Source organism: Eptatretus burgeri, chromosome 10, assembly GCF_056783735.1.
Source record: "Eptatretus burgeri isolate ZD-2024b chromosome 10, Ebu_testis_v1, whole genome shotgun sequence".
Lineage (NCBI taxonomy): Eukaryota > Metazoa > Chordata > Myxini > Myxiniformes > Myxinidae > Eptatretus > Eptatretus burgeri.
The window spans coordinates 19,192,331-19,218,157 of NC_140970.1; the positions used below are offsets into that span (position 1 = coordinate 19,192,331).

Genomic DNA, 25,827 nt, shown 5'->3' on the forward strand with positions numbered 1-25,827 from the left:
AGGTGAAGGAGGTTATGATTTGACCCCTTTCTGTCTGTTTGTGTACAGGATATCTCAAAAAGTTGTGGACGGAGCCAGATGAAATTTTGTGGACGACAGGTTGGGTGTGTGACAAGGACGAATAGATTAGATTTTGGTGAAGATCTGGATCCGGATCCGACTACTAGAATTTTTAAGTGATTCTTCACCATTGAGAGATAGGGGAAAAAAAAAACAATATAAAGCATGATATCTCAAAAAGTTGTGGATGGATTCAGATGAAACTTGGTGGACACGTTGGGTGTATGACGATGAAGAATTGATTCGATTTTGGTGAATCCGGATCTGGATACGATAATTATTTAATTTATAAAGTGATTCTTCACCATTGAGAGATAGGCCCAAAAACGATATTATATAGTACTGTATAGCATGATATTTCAAAAATGTATTGGGCCTGATATGTTCTCGTGGATCAAGAATGATGCGGCAGAGGGATGCGCTCCACCGAGTGCCCTTCTCGTTTATACATGTAACATATATGTATCTGCAAGTTCACTCCAGAAATCAAGTCATCTTATTTTATCAAGCGGAATATGGAAGAATTCAGACAGCTCCAGTACGAGCCACTAGATTCACTATATATTTAAAGTCATAATAACAACATTTCAATTGACATAGAAACAAATTGGTGAGAGGCTTCCCTTTCTGCTGTGTTCTCTTTATGCTGTAACGTATTACTGCCATACGTATTACAAAGTAGATGCATACAACCTGTTGAAATCCACTCGTTTTTATAAAAGTTTTGGAATTATTTTATAGTACATGAAATATATGTTTTTTTCTACAGGGTCTAAGGCTCATGGAGGAGTTGCGACACAAATCATGCACACACATTGCAGACAAATAAATAAGACACCACACTTGACTTCAGAAAAGCATTGCTGCTGAGCTTCGATTAAGTGACGTAACTTCCCGGGCACCCTAGGTACCGGCGTGTCATCTTTATGACGTAGCTTTTCTCTCTGCACTCAGCAGGCAATTGCGGAGGGATTCCCTCTTCCCCGTGGATGCCAACCTGTGGTTGTTTGTTCATGTTCTATACTTTTGCATGCCGTGCGTCAAGCAAAGAAGCAGCACCTCTCCTGTTTTTTAGTCTTTGGTGGGAAGCAGCACTCAGCCAGGGTTGGAATCAAATCGCTGCCCTCCCAGACTCAGAGTGGATGTTATAACTATTATGATTGAATGTATATATATATATATATATATATATATATATATATATATATATATATATGTATATATATATATATATATATATATATATATATATAATTTTTTTATTATTATTTATTTTCACTTGATTTTTTTGTTTCTTCAACTTTTTTGTACTTTTTTCACTTTTTGTACAACTAAATACAAAAGTTCCTTTGCAAACCTCATTTTATAAATTTGGATATGAAAGCAGCACCACACAGCCACCTAGACACAGTGCTGTCATATTTCTCCACATAATTGCTTCCATAACAGCCATCTTCAAAATGTTTGCATTAATCTACAAAATATACAGGTGTTTACAAACAGCCGCACTGTCATGTTGGTCGCCTTGCTCTTGCAGAAACTGACCAAGAGATCTGTTGAAATTCTCGTGAGAAATCAAAGGTCACTTTTAAAATTGGTAGTTTTGCAGAGGTTCTGATTATTATTTTTTGTATACACTGTCGAGGCTCATGTGATAGCTAACACACAGAAATGCACAAGGGGAGCAGGAGATGAGAGGGGTGGGAGAGGGAAGGACAAAAACAGTGGGGAACAGAGACATGAGTAGATCTGTGGAAGGGAGAGGGATGGGATGTAAACAAGATGGATACAACAGGGACTTTCAGGTCCTTACACGACAGGGACTTTCAGGAAGGAAAGCAGGGAATTTGAAGGAGGTGGGTTTGGGGGGGATGAGTTGGGGTAGAAAAGATTGTGGTTTTGGATGGGGGAAATATGAGATGGTGGTGGACAGCTGTTTTGAAGATCTGGAGGGAAGAGTGAGATTGAAGAGAGTGTGGGAGTTTGCTCCAAAGGTGGGAAAAAAGAGAAATGAAAGAGTGAAGGTGAGCAGTCATTCTTGATTTTGATAGTTTTACCAGAAGGGGGCTGCTGGCGGACCTTAAGCACCCTGCGGAATTATGGGGTGGGGGATATATCTCAGACAGAGCAGGGGGGGGGGGCGAGGCCGGAGAGGAGACAGTCGATGACAGAAAGGTCACCGACCTGCCTGCGGTGAGAGAGTGAGCGACCCAAAGACTCAGCCTCGTCACGGGAGATACCAATGATCCTAAATGCCTTGGTTTCCACAGTGTGAAGCCGAGAAAGGTGAGAGGCAGGAGCACCAGCCTTTGAGGGGAGAGCAGTACTCCATCAGGCTATGGACGAAAGGTGCAGTGATGCAAGGTGCAGTGGAAATACTTTGCCACTGCTCATGGTAAAGATGTTGTCGATGGGATTTGGATATCTAATAACTATCAAATAAGGCTGTGGGTTGTTGTTGTTGTTAATGTAGTATAGCCCCGGGTAGTTCTCTTGATTAATGAACAGACCGGCGGCACAGAGAGAGTGAGAGACAGATAGAGACACAGTGACAGACAGACACAAGAGGAAGTGGGCCAGGCCATGGGGACTGATCGGCGCTGTGACCGTGGCCGTGGTGCCCTGACAAATCAGGGAAGATTGAGGAAGATTTGGCCCGCGACTTGCATTGGGAGCACTACAACCACTGGGAAGAGGCATCCTCAATGCTTTCAGGCTGTAGGTAAAGTGTGACATTGGAGATGCAATGATTAGTCACAATGTAGCAGACTTGTTTGCTACTGTTCAGCAGATAATTATTGAGGTGACTGCAATGCACAGATCAGAATATTACTGCCTTCATTGAGGGATAATGCAAAGGAGATAAATGGCATCAGTAAAACTCATGTTTTAAGAGTTACAGGACATTTAGGTCTGTTCTTTGTAAATCATTTTATTGGCCAGTCGAGATTTTTGACGATACCTTGTCCCCATTTTATATGCCATGTTTGAGTGGCTAAAACTTTTCGATGATGATGTAACTTGGCAGATTTGATGCTATTTCATACAATTTTAACATGTTGGATGAAACATAAACTAATCATCGCTTCATATGTAGCTTGATTTTCTTCGCTCTTCGACCACTTTCCAGAGAATTGGCCTTTATTGGGTAATGTTTGTTACCTTAATGTTAAAGAAATCAAAACTTGCACTTGAAACAAAAACAGTATACAGAAGTTGTATGTTCTTCTTTACTGCGCTCATTAACTGTTTTCTTATTCAGGGGAGGCTGGCCGTGTTGGGGTACAGAGTTGTCAGTATGTCCATCTCACAAACTTCTTCCTCTGACCAGGTATTAAATACAATGGACTTCTTCACTCCTGTGTATTACCACACAAGCTCACACCACTATCAAGCAACTGCACCTTGTTTATTCCATGATACTACATGTTTGATACTACACGATACTACATGTTTTTTGGCAAATATTTCTTCCCATTGTTATTTGAAAAGGTGCTTCTAATGTCATGATCGAAGGCCATTTGATTGCTATGACATGTAGTCTAATGACATGCAAAAGTGCACTCATGTCTAATGATATGCAGTAGGTCGAACAAAAGCATTCATCTTTTGGCAGTAAATGTGCATATCAGAGGAATACCTTGAGTATTTGACACCCAGGGCACCCTCCCACCCCCTTGAGGCAGACCCTTCCTTTAGAACCCCCCCCCCCCAAGATGAATAATTAAAAAAAATTAAATACACAGAAAACATATCATGTTTGCAAGTAAAATTTTCAACCAGATTACAGTACTGTCTGTACCTGTAGTTAATAAATTGTAAATTAAAAAAAAAATGTAGGATATTAAAAATTCAGTAAACAGATAATACTGCTTGGCATTGATATCACAAAAACACATCTTTAACCACAGAGAAAACATTACCAGGACGAATTTTCAAAAAGGAAAAATAAAATCCAGTGTCAAAGAACTTCAGGTGATTGCATGACGTCATTTCGGTAACGATGTATTTTCCTGCCCGTTAACGATTTAATGGAGGAGATTAACTTTTCAGAATGCCTGTGAATACAGCACAGTAATGTAATTAACTTTTCTGAATGAAAGGGTTAACCCATAAAGTGCGTCGTCGAGCTACCATCGTGGCCGAGACGTGTATGCAAATGAGTTTAAACTGACGTCAAACCCAAAAAACGAATCATGACCTTTCCTACAATACATGATGCTCTGGTAACTGATGAAAGCCTGCGTCTAATTGGTGGAGAAAGCTGATGAGAAAAAAAACATTTCTGGGATCTTTCTTTATATTCATGGGTTCACACAATGTTTTAATATTAGGTTCTCCAATGAGGACCAACAGAAATGGTTTGGTACTCATACAAAAATAAATTGGCAGCTTTGAGCACGCTCGTCTGCTTTCCCAATCGTCACTCCAATTTTTAATGTGCCACTCCTCTGTAAGTGGTCTCTCAGAATGGTCACGACATTCGCAAACCACTGTTTTTTTTTTTTCGTTTTGGATGCTCCTGAGCCTCCACTTCCTCCTCTTCGCAAGCATGTTCTCCTTAGATCTTTTTTTTTTAACCTTAAAAGTTATAAATTTACAACATAGCTTATAAATTATATTGTTATAATTTATAAACTTAATTTTGTGCACTTAAATTTTCAAATCACTGGAAATCAAAATTATCATGGAAGAATCTTATCTGCACTAGATGAGAAAGCCTTCAATCAAAAGCCTCTGTTGTGCTGGTATACTTTTGAGCTTTCTGAAGGTAACGGACTATTCGAAACATTTATTACGGAAATAACTACACTGAAGAACCGACTCTCAAAACCACAACTATGACGTCACTTGCAACTAAAACCATCGTTATATGATCATACTAGTATTTCAACTCTACCAATGGCACCCACCCCCCCCCCCCCGCCCGGCTGTCACCTGGGGTGGACCACCACCCGCCTTAGTATGCCAGTGGTGCATATAATACATTTGCATTGATTATGACAGTTTTCTTGTGGAGTTTACTTTGAACCTGGGCAGGATGCACACACAACACAGTATCTGCAATAAAAACATAACTTTTGCTTGTTAAAAAATAAATAAAATTTTGTTCTTGCTAACATATTTGAACATGTCACATGTCACCCACTCAGGTCCTCTGTTTCATGTGCCACAGCTTATTCTTGTCACAAAAATGTCTTATCTGCACTCTGAAGCTTTTATTTTGGCTGTCTGATAGTTCAGCAGTAATACATTTTATTTCCTTTTAATTGTGGATAAAGTTAACCTTTTCATCCCAAGGCCTTTGATCAGTCAATGTTAAATATAGCTTTTTGAGTTCCATTGGACACACTTTGATGACTCTTTTAGTCATTATAATCAACTCCTAGTAAAAGCAGAGCATGATCGCTGATCAGTAACTGACGGTTTTATTCAAATCGTGATTGCTTGTAACTACAGTATAAGTGTTGACTTAATCACGGTGACCTAATTCTGATTGGCCACATTTCGGGTGATGGACATCTCTTCATAATTTCAAAACTCGAGTTTTCACATCTTGGTTGTTTTATGGGAGTAAAGTACATGTAAATATGTTCAGGATTACATCAATAGGCAAATCATTAAAATTTTAAGGAAGTGTAAGTTCTGTTTAGCCTTGCAATGTTAATCACCCCTTTTTGAACATAAAATAGTTTAATGCTGTTAATTGAACATAAAATCTGGGGAATATTGTTTTCAATTTGTTTTACTCCATTCTATTACATGCAGCAAATTTATAGCATGTTTACATTAAGGCTAAATCTATAACATATCCAAATCAGAAGTATGTTACTGGTGTCCCACCTGACATTTTGGACTGATGAAATAAGATTATATTTTGGTGGTTGGTGGAGGTGTAATGCAGTTCTGTTATGAACATTAACATATAATTTGGTCACCTGGGAGCACTGTCATTCAACCTGTCAACTCTCAAGATTGAAAATTATAATTGATGAACAGTTGGTCTGTTTAGCTTTCCCATCTGAACACCCAACTCAAGATGGAGGGAAGCCAGCTTTAAATTCCATACACCAGATGTGTTTGTACATTGTCTACTAATGCCCTTGTAATTAATGTAAAAGTGCACTCATGTCTACTAATTTATTTGTGCAGTGATTTATGTAGAAGCTCTTCCATGAACCTTAAATCTCTATCTGTGTGGATGTAACAATGCTGTCTGTCCCTTTGTCTTTCTAGTTTCCTATCTCCTTTCTCATCACTTCAGGTATTATCACTAAGTTTTGTAGATATAATTATCATTGCCTTACAATCCTGCGTTTAGCATCTAAATCTACCAACAACTACTTTTATTCCATTTGGCCAAATTGCAAGTAGACTTCTTAAAGTGTTTGCCATTCTGTATGACATCATGGCACTGGTCGGTGGTGCTTCAAGCCCCCAACCATCAAGGCTTGTTGTGTCAATGTGTTTCATTGGTCATGGGATTGTTATTGTTTGTATTGTTGTTCTATGGTCATCCTGTCCTATGCAAAACAAGCTCGAATGAGCTAAGAGCCTCGGCCTCTTAATGATGACGTCATAAAAACGAATATGACGTCATTGTGATGTATCAGGTTTGCGATAAATTATCTGGGCTAATGCCCGGCTTGATTTCCACAAACAAAATTCAAACAGCTTGCCTAGTTTCGGAGATAATGGTATAGGCGATTTCCATTAGCGGCGATATTATGACGTCAACTTTTTTCTAGGAAGAATTTCCAAAATTGGAGATGGTTACTGCCTGCGCGTGGCTTTCTGTGGGCTTTCTGCATATACATAGCAAGTTTCATGTCATGAAGATCCGATGAAAACTCTGGGTTGTGAAACAAAAAATAGGAATGACGTCATAAAAACTGATATGACGTCATCGTGATGTATCATATGTGCGGTAATTCATCTCTGCTAATGCCATGTTCGATTCCCACAAACAGAATTCAAAAAGCTTGCCTAGTTTCGGAGATAATTTTTTTAGGCGATTTCAATTAGCGGAGATATTTTGACGTCATAACTTTTTTTTCTAGGAGGAATTTTCAAAATCGGAGATGGTTACTGTCTGCGCATGGTATTTTTACATATATATGCCAAGTTTCAGGAAGTTTCGATGAAAACTGTAGGCTGTGAAACAATTGAAACAAAAAAACAAAAAATGTCAAAAAATAGGAATGACGTCATAAAAAAATTGATATGACGTCATAGTGATGTATCATATGTGCGATAATTAATCTCTGCTAATGCCCTGTTCGATTCCCGCAAACAGAATTCAAAAAGCTTGCCTAGTTTCGGAGATAATTTTTAGGCGATTTCCATTAGCGGAGATATTTTGACGTCATAACTTTTTTTCGAGGAGGAATTTTCAAAATCGGAGAGCGTTACTATCTGGGCAGGGTATTTTTACATATATACGCCGTTTCAGGAAGTTTCGATGAAAACTGTAGGTTGTGAAACAAAAAAGTCCACAAGAACAACAACGTGAGTAAGACTTAGAGATCCTCTATGAGGATCTAAAAACTACATAAATAGAATCGGTGTAAATCTTGGACCAAGTGTATTGATTATTGTTTTTTGAAGGAGGTCTGGTTATTCTTCTTTGAATATGTTCAATTCCACCATTTCCCTTCACTAATCCAACACACACCACAGCCTCGATACAAACCCCATCAGAGGAACTTCGTGCATCCAGCTGAGCGTAGTAGCGTGTGGACCCCGGCTCCAAGAAACACTCGTGATGCTGAAGTCGTCAGTCCTGACGATGCGGAGCTGTGTCCATGCTCATATTTTTGCTGAAGATGAGCTTCATGGTGCCTTCCAAGAGGAGGTATCCCGACCTGATATTAATTTTGAGATCCACGATGGTGTGGTAGATGTCGTTGTCAGTGACACTTTTTCACGGCTTAACAAATATATAATTGATAATCATCAATGTAATTTAATCTTTTATTCCACCACTTTCTTGCCATTTTGGGATGGGTGTTGTAATACTCAAGTAATTTTGCTTGTTATTTTGAAGAAAAGTAATATGAAATGATGTATGATTGCCAATTGCCATTAATGCATTGTTTGTTAATATTACCCTGCTAACCCAAACCTTACAAAAATCTCATGTCATGTCTGTTACCTTGTTAGCAGACATCACTTGTCCTTGGATGGGCAACTTCCTTCATCTTGGAAAATTGCAAACATCACTCCTATCCATAAGAAAGGTTCCAAAATTGATCCCGTCAACAGCTCAATTACAAACCTATCAGCCTTCTCCTCATCATAAGCAAAATAATGGCATACATAAGAGACTTTCTCTACTATAACTCACTAATCTGTAACAACAAGTTTGGCTTCCAACCAGACCAATTCCACCTTGGATATCTGACTTTCTTACACAGCTGTCGATGAATTAGCTAAACCAGAAGCAAGAGGAGGGGGCCACATCTCTGGAGATCTTCAAGGTTTGACACTACTTTCTGGCATGCAGTCCTCATTTCTAATTTTCTTCCTTTGGTATTCATGGCTCTCTGCTCAAGTGATTGACTTCCTTTATGAACCGAAACAACGGTTGACCCTTGATGCTGTCCTTTCCTGTGATCCTTTCATTCAGGCTGGGGTTCCACAAGGCAATGTCTTCAGACCTACATTATCAACTTTAATATTTTGCTGATGTCTCCACCTTGTGTATAAATGATACATCACTTTTCAGAATGGTCGATGGCCGGTGAAACTCTTTAGCTACTTGGAACGTGACGTTCAATGCTGGCAAGTCATACGCTCTCACACTTCCACCACAAGGATTGGCAACCGAACTGTCCAGTCCACTTTACTGGACAGCCACTGGAAGAGGTGCAGTCTCTGGTACTCCTTGGTTTCACTACCTTCCACAAGCCTTCATGGGTGGATCATATCACAAAACTGGTATTAGAGACTTGTCACTATCTGGCACTTTGCCATAAGGTTAAGACATTCCTGAGCTGCACTGAGCTCATCATGGTGTTGGCTTAGCAGTTAAAGTGGTTGGCTGAAGATCTTAAGATGTTGAGTTCAAACCATAATTACCGTTTAATTAACACCAGGTGGGTTGACTCAGCACTATCATCTTTCTGAGATCGGCAAAACGAGTAGCAGCTCACGAGAAACAGGTGGCACTGCATCAGTGGTACAGCAGTGCCCCAGAAAATGATGCAGCCAAACAGCTACAGGCTGCATACGAATAAATAAATAAATAAAAATGGTATGCAAGGCTTTCATATGGAGCCCCATTGATTGTGGCTCCCCACTTTGTGCTGGTGCTTCTGCTTCACACCTTGCTCCTCTTGGGGTGGGAGAAAACAATGCCTTCTGCACTTTTTGTTTTGAAATTTAAGAATTCAATTTTTGAATATTTTTATTTCCCATGATATAATGATCAAATCATCCTTCTTTTATTTTACACACAAATATAGCTTTAAATGTGTTTGGGTATGGAATTTTGTGTGGTGGGAGAAAGGAAGTAGGGGTGGGGTATGAGCAGTACATTTGGGGATATAGGAGGAGGTTGTTGTTGTTTTAGGTTTAAATACTTAAGCCCGCAAATATCAGTGATGATAATCATTTTAAATGAGATGTTGATCCAGGCCATAATATTTTTTAAACTATATTTTGATGTACTCAAGTTAATTATGATAGTGAGGAATTGATATATGTCGTAAATTAGAAATCCATTTTAGATTAGAAAGGCACCATTTTCTGTTAAATTAGAAAGACACTTTTTCTGTTCCAGTTGTCTGCATGGCCAGCGGCTTACAAGAAGAGGTTTGCCTTTACGATGTATGCCATCAGCTTTCCACAAAGCCATACTGCAAATTGGAAGCAGCTCTTCAAACCATGTGCTTCCCAGCGTTTATTTCTCCCGGTGAGTTGTACTTGAGTCCAAACATGGCCTTTGGATGATGCAGTAATGTGGTGCTTTTTTGGCAATTAATAATGTATTCTGCTTCGAATTTATGAACCTCCTTTTTCTGATGTGTAAATAGGCATGTTAGCATTGCATCATATGAAAACCACTGGCCAAGCAAACGTCATTTTGTAAAACATGATGGTAGCAGAATATCTTGCCTATGTAGACGATGGAGAGGTAAATTTAGAAAAGGAAGGGAAGTGGAGAGGATAGGGAAGAAAAAATAGATTAGTAGTTTCCATTGGGGGTGGGGTGAAGGAAATGAATGTCATGATTGATGAGGAGTTGATTGAGGAGAGTGAATGAGGATGTATATTACAAAGGAATGGGATGAAGGGGACAAAAATTCCACTGTTTTTGCATATGTAATATGAAGATAGCCCGTGGAATTCAGGTTCGTGTCACGTTATGTATCATCACTCAGCCTGCCAGAGTCTGACAGGATAGAGCAGAGTTAACATACATACCTTTTGAGCTGTCTTGTCTGGGTTTGATTTTTGATCTGATTATAAACTTTTGCATTGGTGCTTCAAAGGCAGGGTGTTGCATCACAAAGTGTGTTATCCCTTGGATAGAAGTTAATCTGATTGTCTCATCTGCTAGCATTAATTGATAGATGGTAAATAGCCCATGGAGTCTTGTGTGAATTGTAGGCGAGTTATCGATGGCATCTTGAACAATTCCCAATTATTGGCACCTTCAATCGAACATCAGGCCTGGCCAGCCAAATCGCGAAAGACTTGGGCCACAAACTTTCCCTGGCCAATGCCAAAAGCAGGAGGGAATGATTGGGGTCATTGAAGAAGTAGTAGTCATAAAAGTACACTTAGTAGTATTAGTATACTCTTATGACCTGAAATTAAACAAAATGCCATCTTCTCTGCAGCTTATCTTGCAGTCTCTGGATGCCGTGCTGTACGTGGATACTGACATTCTATTTTTGTCACCGGTGGAGGATCTCTGGAGTTACTTCTACAGGTACAATGGCAGGACATTATAGAGGATGAAGTGGTGCATGAGGAGGAGAGGTAACACGCTTTCCTGTGTGCTACTATGTCTCAGGTTTTGCTGCCATTTTCATTATTTTTCTATTGCAGATTAAAAACATTTGCACATGGAAGATGCTACTGCACTATATTTCTCAAGTATCTTTCACCGTGGTAGGTTCAACTCAAGTCAACTTGCGGGAATGGCACCAGAGCATGAAGCAACACAGATTGGCTGGTACAACCGCTTTGCACGGCATCCATACTTTGGCAAAACAGGCATCAACTCCGGTGTGATGCTTTTCAACCTCACTCGTGTCCGCCAGACTTTCTTTAAGGCAAGATCATTGCTTGTTCAATTTATGAACATGTGGTTAGGTTTAATGTATTAAAAACAATTCATTAGTCTGAAATTGCTTCATCTGCAGAATGACCTGAGTCCATCTCCTCTCACATGGGATGACTTGCTGCTGCCTCTGTACCACAAGTATCGGCTCAACCTCACGTGGGGCGACCAGGATTTACTCAATATCATCTTTCACCACAACTCAGGTACATGCCACAGCCCATCAATGAATGGAGATCCAATTTCCACACAGACGTTCCTTTCAGCATTTGAGGTACATGCTAGAATGAGAAAGTAAAGGCTATGGTGAAGTGAGAAATTATGTATTGGCCAAGTTGCCATTTGGTGTGGAGGATTGGATGGCAAAACTCAAAAGCAAATGTAGACAGCTGTTTTTTTTTGGGGTGGACACATCCTTGGTGCTGAAGCTTGGTTTCCACCATGTTTCTGCATGCAGAAAAACTGTACGTGTTGCCCTGCCAGTGGAACTTCCGCCCCGATCACTGTATGTATGGACTCAACTGTGCAACAGCTCTGCCACTCGGGGTTCATGTTTTGCATGGAAACCGTGGTGTGTACCACAATGATAAGCAGCCGGCCTTCAGTGCTGTATATGAAGCCATTCGCCATGTGAGTTTACACACAACCATTCTTGTCATTTGTGACTTTAATATTGTTGAAAAAGTTTTTTAAATGGACGTGTGTGTGTGTGTGTGTGTGTGTGTGTGTCTGTGTGTGTGTGTGTGTGTGTGTGTGTGTGTGTGTGTGTGTGTGTGTGTGTGTGTGTGTGTGTGTGTGTGTGTGTCGGCACTTTGTAATTGTATTTGCCCTGATAGGCATTTTAGCTTTGTGGCAGTGGCGTACTGAAGGGGGGTGCAGAGGGCGGCATTTGACCCTGGGTGCTGGGTTCTGGGGTGGTGGAGGGGGTGCCAAATTCACAACCAATTTAACTAGAACTACGTTGTCGATGGCACACCATCGCATATTCCCGCGTGCCCTGCTTTGTCCCATTAATGCTAGGTGAAATTTTATCTTACAAAATGGATTGACTATTCTTTTATATTTGATGTGCTTTATGACCAAAGACTTACTATGTTTACTAAATCAGAAGTCATTGCAAGCATGTCAACATTTCATGAAACATTAATTTAACACTGTCCAGCAATATAGAACTGTGTGCATCAATTTAATCATCGGAATGAACTGTGTATAATATTAATTATAATTATTCCTAATCAATTAGATAAATACAGTAAAACCTGTGACTGTGTCACTCATGGGGGCCACATAAGTAAGTTCTTTATAAAAGAATTTACCATGTACAATGGTAAATACACTTTAAAAAAAATCAGCCCCCATGATCCCCACCCCCTCTGGCCTGGCCCCGAGGGTCATATCAAAAATCCGAAAGTGTTGTGCACTTCTCCATACATATATCTACTATGTCCCAAAGTTTCAAGTTCCTATTTCAAACGGTGAAGGAGGAGTTACAGGGTAAGACAGACGGACGTACGGACGGACGGCAGAGACGATCACAATATTCCCGCTTTTCTTCGAAAGCGCGGGAATAATAATTTTGCCCAAAATTTCGCAATTCTAATAAAATTATGGATCATTAAGATGTTTGTGTTATGCGTGATAATGACACTACGTGACATCAAATATTCGTGCATCAGCAGATATATCGTGCCTTGGGAAATCCCTTGTTTTTATTCCCGCGCTTTCAAAGAAAAGCGGGAATATTGTAATTGTCTCCGTCGTCCGTCCTTCCCTACGTCCGTACGTCCGTCTGTCTTACCCTGTAACTCCTCCTACACCGTTTGAAATAGGAACTTGAAACTTTGGGACATAGTAGGTATATGTATGTGGAAGTGCACAACACCTATCGGATTTTTGATATGACCCCTAGGGGCCGGGCCAGAGGAGTTGGGGTCATGGGGGTCGATTTACAAAAAAATTAAAATTGTCATAGCTTTTTAAATCAAACATATTCATGAGTTATACATTTAACAACATATTTTTTTAAACACATGATGATCAGAGGGTGCTTGGGGGGTAGGGGGTGCTTAGTGGATAGGGGTTAAAAATAGCTCCTCCTACACCGTTTGAGATTGGAACTTGAAACTTTGGGACATAGTAGATATATGTATGGGGAAGTGCACAACACTCGGATTTTTGATATGACCCCTAGGGGCCGGGCCAGAGGGGGTGGGGTCATGGGGGCTGATTTTTTTCAAAGTGTATTTACCATTGTACATGGTAAATTTTTTTTATAAAGAAGTTACTTATGTGGCCCCCATGAGTGACAAACAGTCACAGGTTTTACTGTATTTATCTAATTGATTATGAATAATTATAATTAATATTATACACAGTTCATTCCGATGATTAAATTGATGCACAGTTCTATATTGCTGTACAGTGTTAAATTAATGTTTCATGAAATGTTGACATGCTTGCAATGACTTCTGATTTAGTAAACATAGTAAGTCTTTGGTCATAAAGCACATCAAATAGAAAAGAATAGTCAATCCATTTTGCAAGATAAAATTTCACCTAGCGTTAATGGGACAAAGCAGTGCGCGCGGGAATATGCGATGGTGTGCCATCGACAACGTAGTTCTAGTTGTGTTATATTTATCAAAATAAAATACTAGCAAGGTGCCAGTGCTACTACGTACATGATCACGAACCCTCTCCAGTCCCGGTGTCCTGGTAAAAGCGAACCACGTGATCACAAACATTCTCGAGTCACGTTTTCTCGACGGCAGATTTGCTACGTTGGTGCATCATTGGGCATCAGGAGATCATCCACTGTAACTCTCAATTGAATAAATATTTGAACTGACATGTAGTGTTCCTTTCATCTTTGTTTTGGCATATTGCATCGAGTGGAGTGGTCAATCATCAATTAATTGAAATTTTAAGATAAAAATCCCAGTTTCCCTATGTCTATCTTCTTCTTCTTCTTCTTCTTCTTCTTCTTCTTCTTCTTCTTCTTCTTCGCAGCTTAGCTGCCAGGGTAGCTATCATTTCTTGGAAGCGCGACCGTGTTGCTGATGCAGTGTCCCTCTACCAGTACACACTGGTACTCATTTCGCCGACGCGGAAGGATGACAGGCTGAGTCAACCCCCTGGTGTATTAAATCAGTGGCCAACGGGGCTTGAACTCAGGACCCAAGGATCAAAAGCCCACCACCCGAACCATTAAGCCAACAACAGACTCCCTCTGTCTTTGGCAAGTGGGGTTAGGGATTTGGGGGAGGGTGGTGGAAGGATAGGAGCGCATAATTATGTTTTGCCCCTGGGCGCAAGACATCCTCAGTTCGCCTCTGTTTTGTGGTTTAGGTTCTTGCCTCTGAAGAAGTGGAAGTAAGGATTAATTTGTTCTTTATGAATTGGTTTGTTGTGAAGATGATGTTTTGTCTTTCATGCAATGTATTTCCATACCTTCGTCATGAGATTGTCCCGGTAAGGAACCTGGTTGTTCTCAAGAAGTTAGGCAAAGATCTTGGTTGCAAAGGATTCTCCTCTGGTGAAAAGTCAAGTTTCTAAATTGTGCACTTCAGGTTGTATTGCTTCTGATTAACAATGGTATGGATCTGCCCAGCAGCCTTTATTTACAAGGATGATATAATTTCTCTCCAGTATTGGAGGGATTAAGCCTGGTGTTGGCTTCGTGGTTAGGGTGGCGGCTTGGGATCCGAGGGTCCTGAGTTCAAGCCCCGTTTACTGCTGAATGAACACCAGGAGGTTTACTCAGCCCTGTCATCCTTCTGAGGTCGACGAAATGAGAACCAGTGTACTGGTCGCGGTGTATGCCCCGGTTAGAATAGGTATACCATATCCCTGTGTGTCGTAAGAGGCGACCAGGGTTGGCGTCAGGAAGGGCATCCGGCCATAAAAACATTGCCTCAAGAAAAAGCCCAATCCCTGCACAGCAGGGAAAATGGCTGTAAAAACGGTCATTATTATTATATTGGAGGGATTCTGGGTGCAAATTCCCCAAATGACCCATCCCTCCATGTTGTCAAGTTTTCTTTTGCAGGGAGGGTGTTGTTGCAGTTGCCACTTTTGGGAGTCCCAAGAAACCAATTGCAATTCTCATGGTGGTTCAAAGTACCACTTTTGTAAATTAAAATTTATCACCTTCACATGTCAAGCCAGGTCAGGTCAGGTGTGGGAGCATGCAGCAGAGCAGCACGTCACCACATCCACTCCAGGGGCCTCCCTCTCCAGTTCCACCAGTACTCCAGGGTCCTCTGTCTGGACATCTCCCAGGCAGTTGCCCGGTCCATCCCCATCTACTTGAGATGCCGATTAACCTGCCTGCAACTAGGAGGCACGTGGACTGTCCGTTGGCCTCCTTCACTCGTGAGGCTCTCTCACTGAGAGAATCTGGTGAGCAGCATCAGCATCAGGAACATGAGCCACATGTCCACAAAGCCGTAGCTGACGCTCACAGATGATAAGGCAACTAATCTCATCTGAGTCCCTCTCAGCAAACGCTTGTTAGACACAATGACCAATCAGCGACAGCCGAGGATTCTCCAAAGAGACCTGGTACTGAAGAAGTTAAGTCTTTGCCTCAGATCCTTGGTCAGAGTGCAAGTCTCACATCCGTAGAGCAAGACTGGAAGCACCAAGGACTGAAAGACTCCGACTTTCATCTTCTGTTACTTTGGTATGGACAGCTTGGTCCAGTGAACCTGTCTGAACCACACCCCATGGTTCTGTGAACCTGTCTGGACCACACCCCATGGTATAGTGAATTCTTGACTCCACAGGCCGGACCCAAATGCCGATCGACCTTGGGCACACAATGAACATGCAGGGACATGAATATCACTGCCAAGGTAAGAGCATTCCTCTCTGACCTCAACATCCTCGCCACAGATGGGTTCAGACAAGATAGCAGCATTCAATATGCCATTGAACGGCTGGATCTTACGCTTGACCAAGGAGACCCATAACCCCAGTGTTCTCGAACTCATTCATCGCCTTGACTGCCCACATAAGAATGTCCCATGTCTCCACTAATATGACTGCATCATCTGCAAAATCAAGGTCAGAGATCTTGACATTCACAAATGATGCACCGCAACTTGATCTCTCTGACACCCTAACACCCCTGATGAACTCCAGTAACATCTGGAAATAAGTCAGAGATGGAACTGCCACACCTCAGAGCACTCTCAGTGCCAAAGTATCGTTCAGAAATCAGATTGATGGCATATATATGTATAAGTGAAATGTTTTGTGTTTGTGACCTTACCACTTTGAGCTCCCAAAGTTAATTCGCGACAAAACTTTCTATGATCAGTTTTAACCACGATGCACCTAAATAGGCGTTTTAAACAGTTATGGGGAGGTCATTTGGCTCATTACTGCTGTGTTGCACTCTAGAGTTAATGTATTGACTTGCAGGAGGTAATTTCTTCACCACAACTTCACGCATTTACAGCCTGTATGGCCTGTGGACCCCATTGGACCCTTTACATCTCTTAGAACCTTCAATACCCATTTAGACCCTGTTAAGACCTTTTAGACCCCTTCACACTCATGTAGACCCTTTTGAGACGTATAGACCTTCTTCGACCCTTTCAACACTTTTCAGACCTATAGACCTTTTAAGACACTTTGGACAATTTCAGACCAATTCGACCCTTTTTGCTCTTTCACTCTTAGATCCCTTTTTTATTTTATATACAATGCCAAGTTTCGCATAAGAGCTAACGCACAAAATGTATCACAAGGGGAGCAGGAGACAGGAGGGATGGGAGAGGAAAGCAGAAAACAGTGGGGAATAAACACGTGAGGAGATCTGTGGATGGGGCGGGGTACATGGGATAAACAAGATGGACACTACAGGGACTTTCAGGAAGGAAAGCAGGGAATATGAAGGAGGTGGGTTTGGGGTGGATTAATGGTGGTAGAAAAGATCATTGTTTTGGATGGGGGAATATCAGAGATGGTGGTGAACAGCCGTTTTGAAAACCTGGATGGAAGAGTGGGATTGAAGAGAGTGTAGGAATTTGTTCCAAAGGTGTGAAAAAAAGAGGAATGAAACAATGAAGGTCAGCAGTGATTCTTCATTTTGGTAATTTTACCAAATGGGGGTTGCTAACGGACCTTGAGCACCCTGCAGAAATCTGGGTGGGACAGATAGCAGACAGAGCGGGGGGGGGGGCAAGGATGGAGAGCAGATGGTAGAAGACAGAAAGAGAATCAAACTGCCTGCGGTGACAGAATGTGAGGCCCTAAGACTCAGCCTTATCGCGGGAGACACCAATGATCTTTTTTTTTTTTTTTTTTTTTTTTTTTTTTTTGTATACCTTGGTCGAGGCTCGTATGAGAGCTAACACACAACTCACAGCAAGGAGGCATGAGACAAGAGGGGTGGGAGTGGAAGGGACAAAACATTGGGGAACAGACACAGGTGAACTGTGGAAGGGAGAGGGATGGGGATGGGACGGGGAACATGGCGAGGAGAAGATGGACATTACAGGGACTTTCAGGAAGGAAAGCAGGAGAATTGAAGGAAGTGGGCATGGGTGGATTATCGGGGTAGAAAAGATCGAGGATTTGGATGGGGAAGATAAGAGGTGGTGGTGAACAGCTGTTTTGAAAGCCTGGAGGGAAGAATGGGAAAGAATAGAGTGAGGAAGTTTATTCCAAAGGCGGGAAAAAAGAGGAATGAAAGAGTGAAGATGAGCAGTGATTCGTGATTTTGGTAGTTTTACCAGAAGGGGGTTGTTGGCGGACCTTGAGCGCCCTGTGGAAATGTGGTTGGGACAAATCGCAGAGAGAGCAGGGGGGCAAGGCTGGAGAGGAGTCGGTAGAAGACAGAAAGACCACCGACCAACCTGCGGTGATTGAGTGAGAGGCCCAAAGACTCAGCTTCATTGCGGGAGATGCCAATGATCTTAAAAGCCCTGGTTTCGACAGCGTGAAGTCGAGAAAGGTGGGAGGCAGGAGCACCAGCCCAGAGGGGAGAGCAGTACTCCATCAGGCTACGGACAAAAGCTTTGTAAGTAGTCAGGAGCTCAAGAGGGCCGAGGAAGGACTTTGCACGACGGAGGATTCCCAGTCGGCGACTGGCTTTTGAGGCAAGGTTGGAAATGTGACTTTCCCAGGAAAGGTCATGGCAGATAGTGAGACCCAGAAGCTTGAAAGAAAAGACTTCTTCCAGTGGATTGTTGAGAAAGTGGATGGGGGTGTTTTGTAAACGGTCCTTTCGAAGAGACATAGTGAGAGTGTGAGATTTGTGTGGATTGAAAGACATGTTCCACGTGTTGGACCAGTTTGTGATTTTATCCAGATCTGCAGTGAGCGAAGAAGCTGCTGCTTGCCGGTCTGAGGGATGACAGATGGTACGGCAGAGGGTGGAGTCATCGGCAAAGAGAAATAGAGGATTTTCCAGAGAGTCCGAGAGATCATTGATGAAAACCAGAAAAGAACAGGGCCCAGAACGCTACCTTGAGGAACTCCAGCCTGCACAGGAAGAGGGGATGAAAGAACTCCATTTAGGGCCACACGTTGACTGCGACAGGAGAGGAAGTCTGCGAGCCATGAGTGGAGATGGCCTTGAATACCATGGGAAGAGAGTTTGGTGAGTAGGGCAGGGTGCCAGACTGTGTCAAAAGCACGTGATATGTCCAGGGATACGGCTCGGATTTCCTGTCTGGCATTGAGGACCTCCATCCATTGATGGGAGAGCAGTAGCAGCATATCCAGGGTAGAGTGACCTGGTCTGAAACCAAATTGATGATTGGAAATCAAGCCATTGGAGAAGAGGAAGGATTTCATGTCTGAAGCAATGATGGATTCCATAACCTTGCTGATGATTGGGAGAAGGCTGATTGGTCTGTAGTTACAGGGATCTGTTTTTGCACCTTTTTATGCAGGGCAGTGATGTTAGCAGATTTCCAAGCAGATGGCAGATGACCTTGGGAAAATGAGAGGGTGAATAGAACAGAGAGAGGGTGAGCAAGAGCAGAAGAGCAGGCTTTGAGGACACGTGGGCTGATGCCGTCTGGACCGGTTGCAGAATCTGACTCGAGGTTTGAAAGCAAGCTCTCCACCTTGTCAGGAGAAAAGGATACAGAGTCCAGGGACAGTTGGGTGCGACTGGGTAAAGTGGGTAGAGATAGTGATGGGTTTGGGACACAAGATTTAGCTGCAAACACCGAGTTTAGACATTCAGCTTTATCACGTGTGGAATCAGCAGTGCGGCCATTTGAGGTAAGGGAGGGGATGGAGGGGGAACATACACCAGAAACAGATTTGATTAAACGCCACCAGGATTTTGAGGAGGGAGAGAGGTCTGAGAGTTCAGACTTGAGATGAGAAAGATGTTGTTTTCTGGCTCTCCTGAGGGTAGATACACACTTGTTCCGAGCTTTGTGGAAAGAACTGAGATTGCCCTCAGTTGGGTTTGCTTTCCATGAGGCAAAGGCAAGTTGTTTCAGGACAACTGCCTCGCCACAAGCTTCAGTAAACCAAGGGCGGGAGGAAGGGTAAGACAACTGAACACGAGAGGGGATAAATCTGTGCATGAGGGAGAGCAAGTTTCTTTGAAAGAATTCCCAGGATGAGTTGATGTTTGAGAAAGTAGTGATAGGAGACCAGTCTGTAAGTTTGATGGCTGCTCGGAGACCCTGCCAGTCGGCTTGAGTGAAATGCCAGACTCGACGGCGGTGAGGTGGTTCTCTGATGACAGCCAGAGAGATGTCCACTTTAACAAGGACGTGGTCAGAAGAACCAATTGGAGCGAAGGAAGAGCAGCAGATATTGTCAGGGAAATTTGTCAAAATCAGATCCAGAAGAGATGGAGTACCATTGGTTGAGATCCGGGTCGGGAAGTTGACCGATTGAGTCAGTCCCAATGAGTCACAGAAAGCTTTTGCTGACGTCCCATGGCAGGTGAGAGAGGTACCCACACCTAGCCAACTGGCGTGATGACAATTGAAGTCGCCACATAAGAGGAAGAGAGAGTTTGGATGAGAAGATAGAAGATGGTCCATGTTTTCGGAGAGTGAGGTGTAGATGGAGTCATCACTGTTCGGTGGACGGTACAGTACACATATAAACATGAGGTGGGAGTGGAGGGGAAGCCGAAGCCAGAGGTATTCCTGGGGGTGTGGGGGAGTGAGAGCAGTGCAGGGAGAGTGAGGAATAGAGTCTTTGATGAAGAGAGCAACACCTCCACCAGGCCGAGGCTCAGGTCTGTCATACCGTAAGAGGGAGTAACCAGGGAGAGATACTTGGGAGTCAGACACGTCTTGGGAGAGGAAAGTTTCTGTTAGGCAGATAATGTCTGGTTTGTCAGTGGCAACCTGCATGGAAAGATCTGAAAGGTTTGAGCGAAGGCCCCGGATATTTGAGGTCCACACATTTAATGAAGAGGTAGGGGAGGAGGCTTTGGGTGCAGGAGGTGGAGGGGGCGGGGGAGGGTAGGACGAGGGACGAGGGGGGGAGGTAAGGAGGGTTGCTGAAGGAGTGTGGGGTATTGCAGAATAGCGAGGGGAGGGGGCCGAATGAGGAGGAGAAAAGGCTCTGTGGTGCTGGGAGAGAGGGGGGACAAGAGACAAGGAAGATGGCAGTTGAGGATTTGAGGAGGTGGAGTGAAGAGATGGAGGTGAGAGGGCAGTGGAGGGAGGCAGGTTGGTGGATGAGAGGGGGGCAACTTAGAGAAGGAAGAGTGAGGGGGATGAAAGGTGGGAGAAAGGTGAGGGGGAATTTTTGAAAGAGGTGAGAGGGAGGCTTGGAGGGAGAAGAGTGGGATGGTTGCTTTGAGAGTGAGAGTGAGGGGTGAGGGGGTGAGTTGGCACTGAAGTTGGAAAAAAGAATGGTTGATGGAAAGCGAGCATCCATGGCAAACTGTGGTTTTTAAAAGTTTTAGGTCAGAGATGCGATTTAACACAATTCTTGATGGATGCAATGAAGGCGAATTCAGAGCATGGAGAGAAGAAGCGCTGTAATAGTTGGATTTTTTAGGCAAGGAATGAAGGAGAGGTCGAAATGAGAGCAGTCTGTTAAAATAGCAGAAGAGAAGTGCATTGTGAAACAGTAAAGAGTACCACATGAGTGAGAGAGGAAGATGAAGCATTATAAGATCGTTTTTGTTGTTAATATTAATGTATGAGAGAGTTCAACAGATTAGGTCATGGAAGTGTAAAAAAAAAGAAATCGAGGAAGACGAGGAGGAAGTTAAGAGGAAGAAGAAGTAGCAGAATCGGGAGAAGGTGAGCGTGTTGTTGTTATTGTTGGTTTTTTTTTTTTTTATTTTTTATTTTTTTTTTTTGAGATAAGAAAGAGATTAGTTGGGAGAATGGGGGATGTTTGGAAAGTGGGGATGTTTGGAAACCAAGGCATCTTAAATGCCTTGGTTTCCACAGCTTGAAGCCGAGAAAGGTGAGAGGTGGGAGCACCAACCAAGAGGGGAGAGCAGTTCTTCATCAGGCTGTGGATGAAAGCTTTGTACATGGTTAGGAGCTTAGGTGTGCCAAAGAAGGACTTTGCACGACGAAGGATGCCCAATCCGCGACTGGCTTTGGAGGCCAGCTTGGAGATGATGTGGCTTTGCCAGAAAAGATCATAGGAGATAGTGAGGCCCAACAGTTTGAATGAAAGGACTTCTTCAAGAGGATTGTTGAGAAAGTAGATGGAAGGAGGGGGGGATTTTCCATATTGCCCTTTCGGAGAGACATAGTGACAGTGTGAGATTTGTCAGGATTTTATGATATGTTTCAAGTGTTGGACCAGCTTGTGATTTTATTCAGATCTGCAGAGAGTAAAGAGGCTGCTGCTTGCCGATCTGAGGGATTACAGATGGTACAGCAGAGGGTGGAGTGAGCAGAGAGATAAAGAGGATTTTCCAGAGAGTTGGAGAGAGCATTAATGAAAACGAGAAAAAAACACAGGGCTCAGAACACTGCCTTGGGGAACTCCAGCCTGGACAGGAAGAGGGGATGACAGAATTCCATCAAGAACCACGCATTGACTGTGACAGGAGAGGAGGTCTGCAAACTGTGAGTGGAGATTGCCTTGGATACCATAGGAAGAGAGTTTGGTAAGCAGGGCAGGGTGCCAGACCATATACAATGGTCGTGATATGTCTCGGGAGATAGCTCTGATCTCAGGTCTGGCATTGAGGACCTCCATCCATTGTTGGGAAAGCAGAAGCAGCAAGTCCAGGGTAGTGTGACCTGGTCTGAATCCAAATTGATGGTTGGAAATCAAACCATTGGAGAAGAGGAAGGATTTAAGAGGAAGGATCAGAAAGGATTGGAGAAGGGGAAAGATCGGAAGCAATGATGGATTCAATGACCTTGCTGATGACTGGGAGCAGGCAGATTGGTTTTTAGTTGCAGGAATCTGTTTTTGCATATTTTTTATGCAGAGCAGTAATGTTTGCTGGTTTTCAAGCATATGACAGATGACCTTGAGCAAATGAGAGGGTGAATAGAACAGAGAGGGTGAGCAAGAGCAGCAGAGCAAGTTTTTAGGACACGTGGGCTGATGCCGTCTGGACCGGTTGCAGAATCTGAGTTGAGGTTTTACAGCAAGCCCTTCACCTTGTCAGGAGAAAAGGACACAGAGTCCAGGAACAGCTGGGTGCGACTGGGTAAGGTGGGTACAGAAAGCGATTGATTTGGGACACAATATTTAGAAGCAAACACAGAGTTTAGGCACTCTGCTTTTTTTGTTTGCAGCACAGCTGTGCAGTCATTTGAGGTAAGGGAGGGGATGGAGGGGGAACATACACCAGAAACAGACTTCACTAGATGCCACCAGGATTTGGAAGAGGAAGACAGGTTTGAGAGTTCAGACTTGAGATGAGAAACATGTTGTTTTCTGGCTCTCCTGAGGGTAGACATACACTTGTTCTGAGCCTTTTGGAAGGTCCTGAGATTGTCATTATGGGGTATTTTGTGCAGATCGGTGCAAAAAAATTATATTTCATCCATTTTAAAATTAGGCAGTAGTGCAACAAAATGTGAAAAAGTCAAGGGGTGTGAATACTTTCTGAAGGCGCTGTATGTAGATAAATACAGGGGATTGCCGTCTTTTCATGTGAAGTACGATAATTTTCACTTGCAATTAACAATACTGCAGGAAGTTGTTTTAGACAGAAGTGATTGCTTTTTTAAAAGGTACCCACAAGCTACACAAATATCGATTATACATTCGAACTTAAACGGATTTTTTTTTGTCAAAATGGGCATCATCGTTTCCCCACGCTCAATACCCCTTCCCTCCGGTGGTGGTCAATGGTTAAAGCACTTATACCAAGCCACGTGTACAGGGAAATTTTTCAAGGAGTCTCCCCACCATTGTGTTGGGGATGGGGGAAGGGGTGTCTGAATCTTTTTTGTCATTTTCATGTCAGTGTTCCTGATCAGTACCAGCTCTCTTTTATTACTCATTATATGTGTTATTCCGTAAATAGTTTCTCCCTCATTAGAGAGAATGATATCTTGATCAGTGATATGCTGAACAGCAGGTGGAGATGGAGGTGAACATGATAATTGAAATCCTGCTATGTTAAAAACAAATGCCTTGGCTGGAGAGATAAATACAGACAGCAAATGCAGCTAAACTTTTGCATTTAATCCTACTCGATGGCTGCTGGTTCATTGCCATGCATAAAAATGAGAAATGCATCTACGAGTGTGTCAGACCCCACAATCCCAACACAAGGGTTATGTTCATAACCAGTATTTCCGAAACTATTTTTGAACCTAAGTGCACCATACAGGTTGAAACATATTGTGAGTGTCAATTCTCTCTGGCTGTAACTCCAGTGGTTTTAGTAAGATAATTATTTTGTTGGTGTCTCAAAACACCTTAGTTGCACCAAAAAGATCACATGTCACCAAGAAATCAAATTTCTTTGTTGTATGATCAATGCCTGCATGCTATTTGGTGAGTAGGCTTTGGGGACATCAAGAGTACCAGTGCAAAAATGTGATCATTTTCCAATGTGCTTACCTCTTACTCCCTACCCCCACCTCCCCTACTCAATTTTTTTATTCTCTCCACTTCCCCTTCTCTCCTCTCACCTCCATTCCCAGCTTTATCTTAGTTTTACACTCCTTCCTTTTTATTCTACCCTCCCTGCCACCCAAGGCACACCACCTCTTTCTGAGTTGGCCGTTGACCCATATCAGTGAGCTAAAATATTTACCTTCATGTTTTTAAAGTGAAAATCTCTTGCAACAAGCTCATGCATGCTAATTAAATAAAAGGTCAAGTAGAATTGTAAGTTGAGGTGAAAGGGATGGGTGTTCTATGTTTATTCTTGTCAACAGATTATAATTGATTTACCAAAACGAATGACTGCCTCTTGTTTTATTTCTCTCATTTATTTTTTATTCTAATTATTAAAAGAAAATCTTTATACACATGCATATAAATTAAAGTTTTGCATTGATCGTATAAGGTTTATTTTTCTATCCAATATGACTGCTAGCTAAATGGCTGTCAGAAGAGGCAATGAATATTGCAGACAGAAGAAGAGAGATGAAAAGCAAAGGTGCATCAAAAGAGGACATTAAGCGGCTAAATGCTGACTTCCAACGACAAGCTAGGAAAGGCAAATAAATGTTTCAGAGGGATGCATCGAGATCGAAAGTGACAACAGAGTGGGGGAAAAAAACATGACATCTTAAAAAAAAAAAGAGGTCAAAGAGATCACAGGAAAGTTAAGGTCTAGGATTGAGGTCCTTAAGAGTAGAACAGGAAAATATGTGGCAGAAGAAGCACAGGTGAAAGAAAGATATACTATACCGGAACTCTATCACATTGATAGCAATATGATGGCAACCTTCAAAGAAAGAGAATACGAGCAACAACCAATAGTGTGAGAATGCAAGGTATACAGAGCCTTGAAAGAGCTGCCAAATGGAAAAGCACGAGATGCCGATGAAATTCAATAGAACTTTTGAACAACAGGAGGGAGGAGGCAATCAAAATATAAACAGCTATAGATATGGAGCAGGATTGTATGATCTAAAAGGTAGAAGCAGTCAGTTTACATACCATTGCCAAAAAAGGGGAGCCAAGAGAATGTTCAAATAACTGAAACATTGCCTCGATTTCACATGCTAGCAAGATATTACGAAAAGATCATTAAACACAGAATATAATAATTAATTAAATGAGAAATCCCTGTTGTGCAGCAGGTTTCAGAATGGGAAGAGGTAATAGAGATCAAATCGTAAATCTGAGGTGGGTCATGGAAAAAGTAAGGGAATATAAGAGGAAGGTGTATCTCGGTTTTATAGATTACAGCAAAGCTTTTGAGTGTGTTGATCATGAATTGATGTTTATTATACTGGTAGGAATAGGATGTTGGAGCACCTGTGATGTCTGATCACATGTACAATATGGAGACAATCACATGTACACTAAACAAGAAGCTAAGGTAATAATAGATTATGGAGAGATAATGGTTACAAATTGGAAAA

At 42.3% G+C, this 25,827-nt stretch overlaps 1 protein-coding gene across 4 annotated transcripts in view; it reads left to right on the forward strand.

The window, feature by feature from the left end:
• GXYLT1 (glucoside xylosyltransferase 1) overlaps window positions 1–25,827 on the forward strand; it is a 130,004-nt gene that overhangs the window by 101,165 nt on the left and 3,012 nt on the right. For all 4 annotated transcript variants that reach the window (XR_015062230.1, XM_085897307.1, XM_085897308.1 and 1 more), the window contains 7 exons: window positions 3,323–3,391; window positions 7,741–7,915; window positions 9,845–9,976; window positions 10,908–10,999; window positions 11,186–11,345; window positions 11,436–11,559; window positions 11,811–11,983. Coding sequence is in view for 3 of the 4 variants with exons in the window: in XM_085897306.1 (XP_085753432.1) it covers window positions 3,323–3,391; window positions 7,741–7,915; window positions 9,845–9,976; window positions 10,908–10,999; window positions 11,186–11,345; window positions 11,436–11,559; window positions 11,811–11,983 (925 nt within the window). In the remaining variant the exon portion in view is untranslated. The remainder of the gene's footprint in view (window positions 1–3,322; window positions 3,392–7,740; window positions 7,916–9,844; window positions 9,977–10,907; window positions 11,000–11,185; window positions 11,346–11,435; window positions 11,560–11,810; window positions 11,984–25,827) is intronic.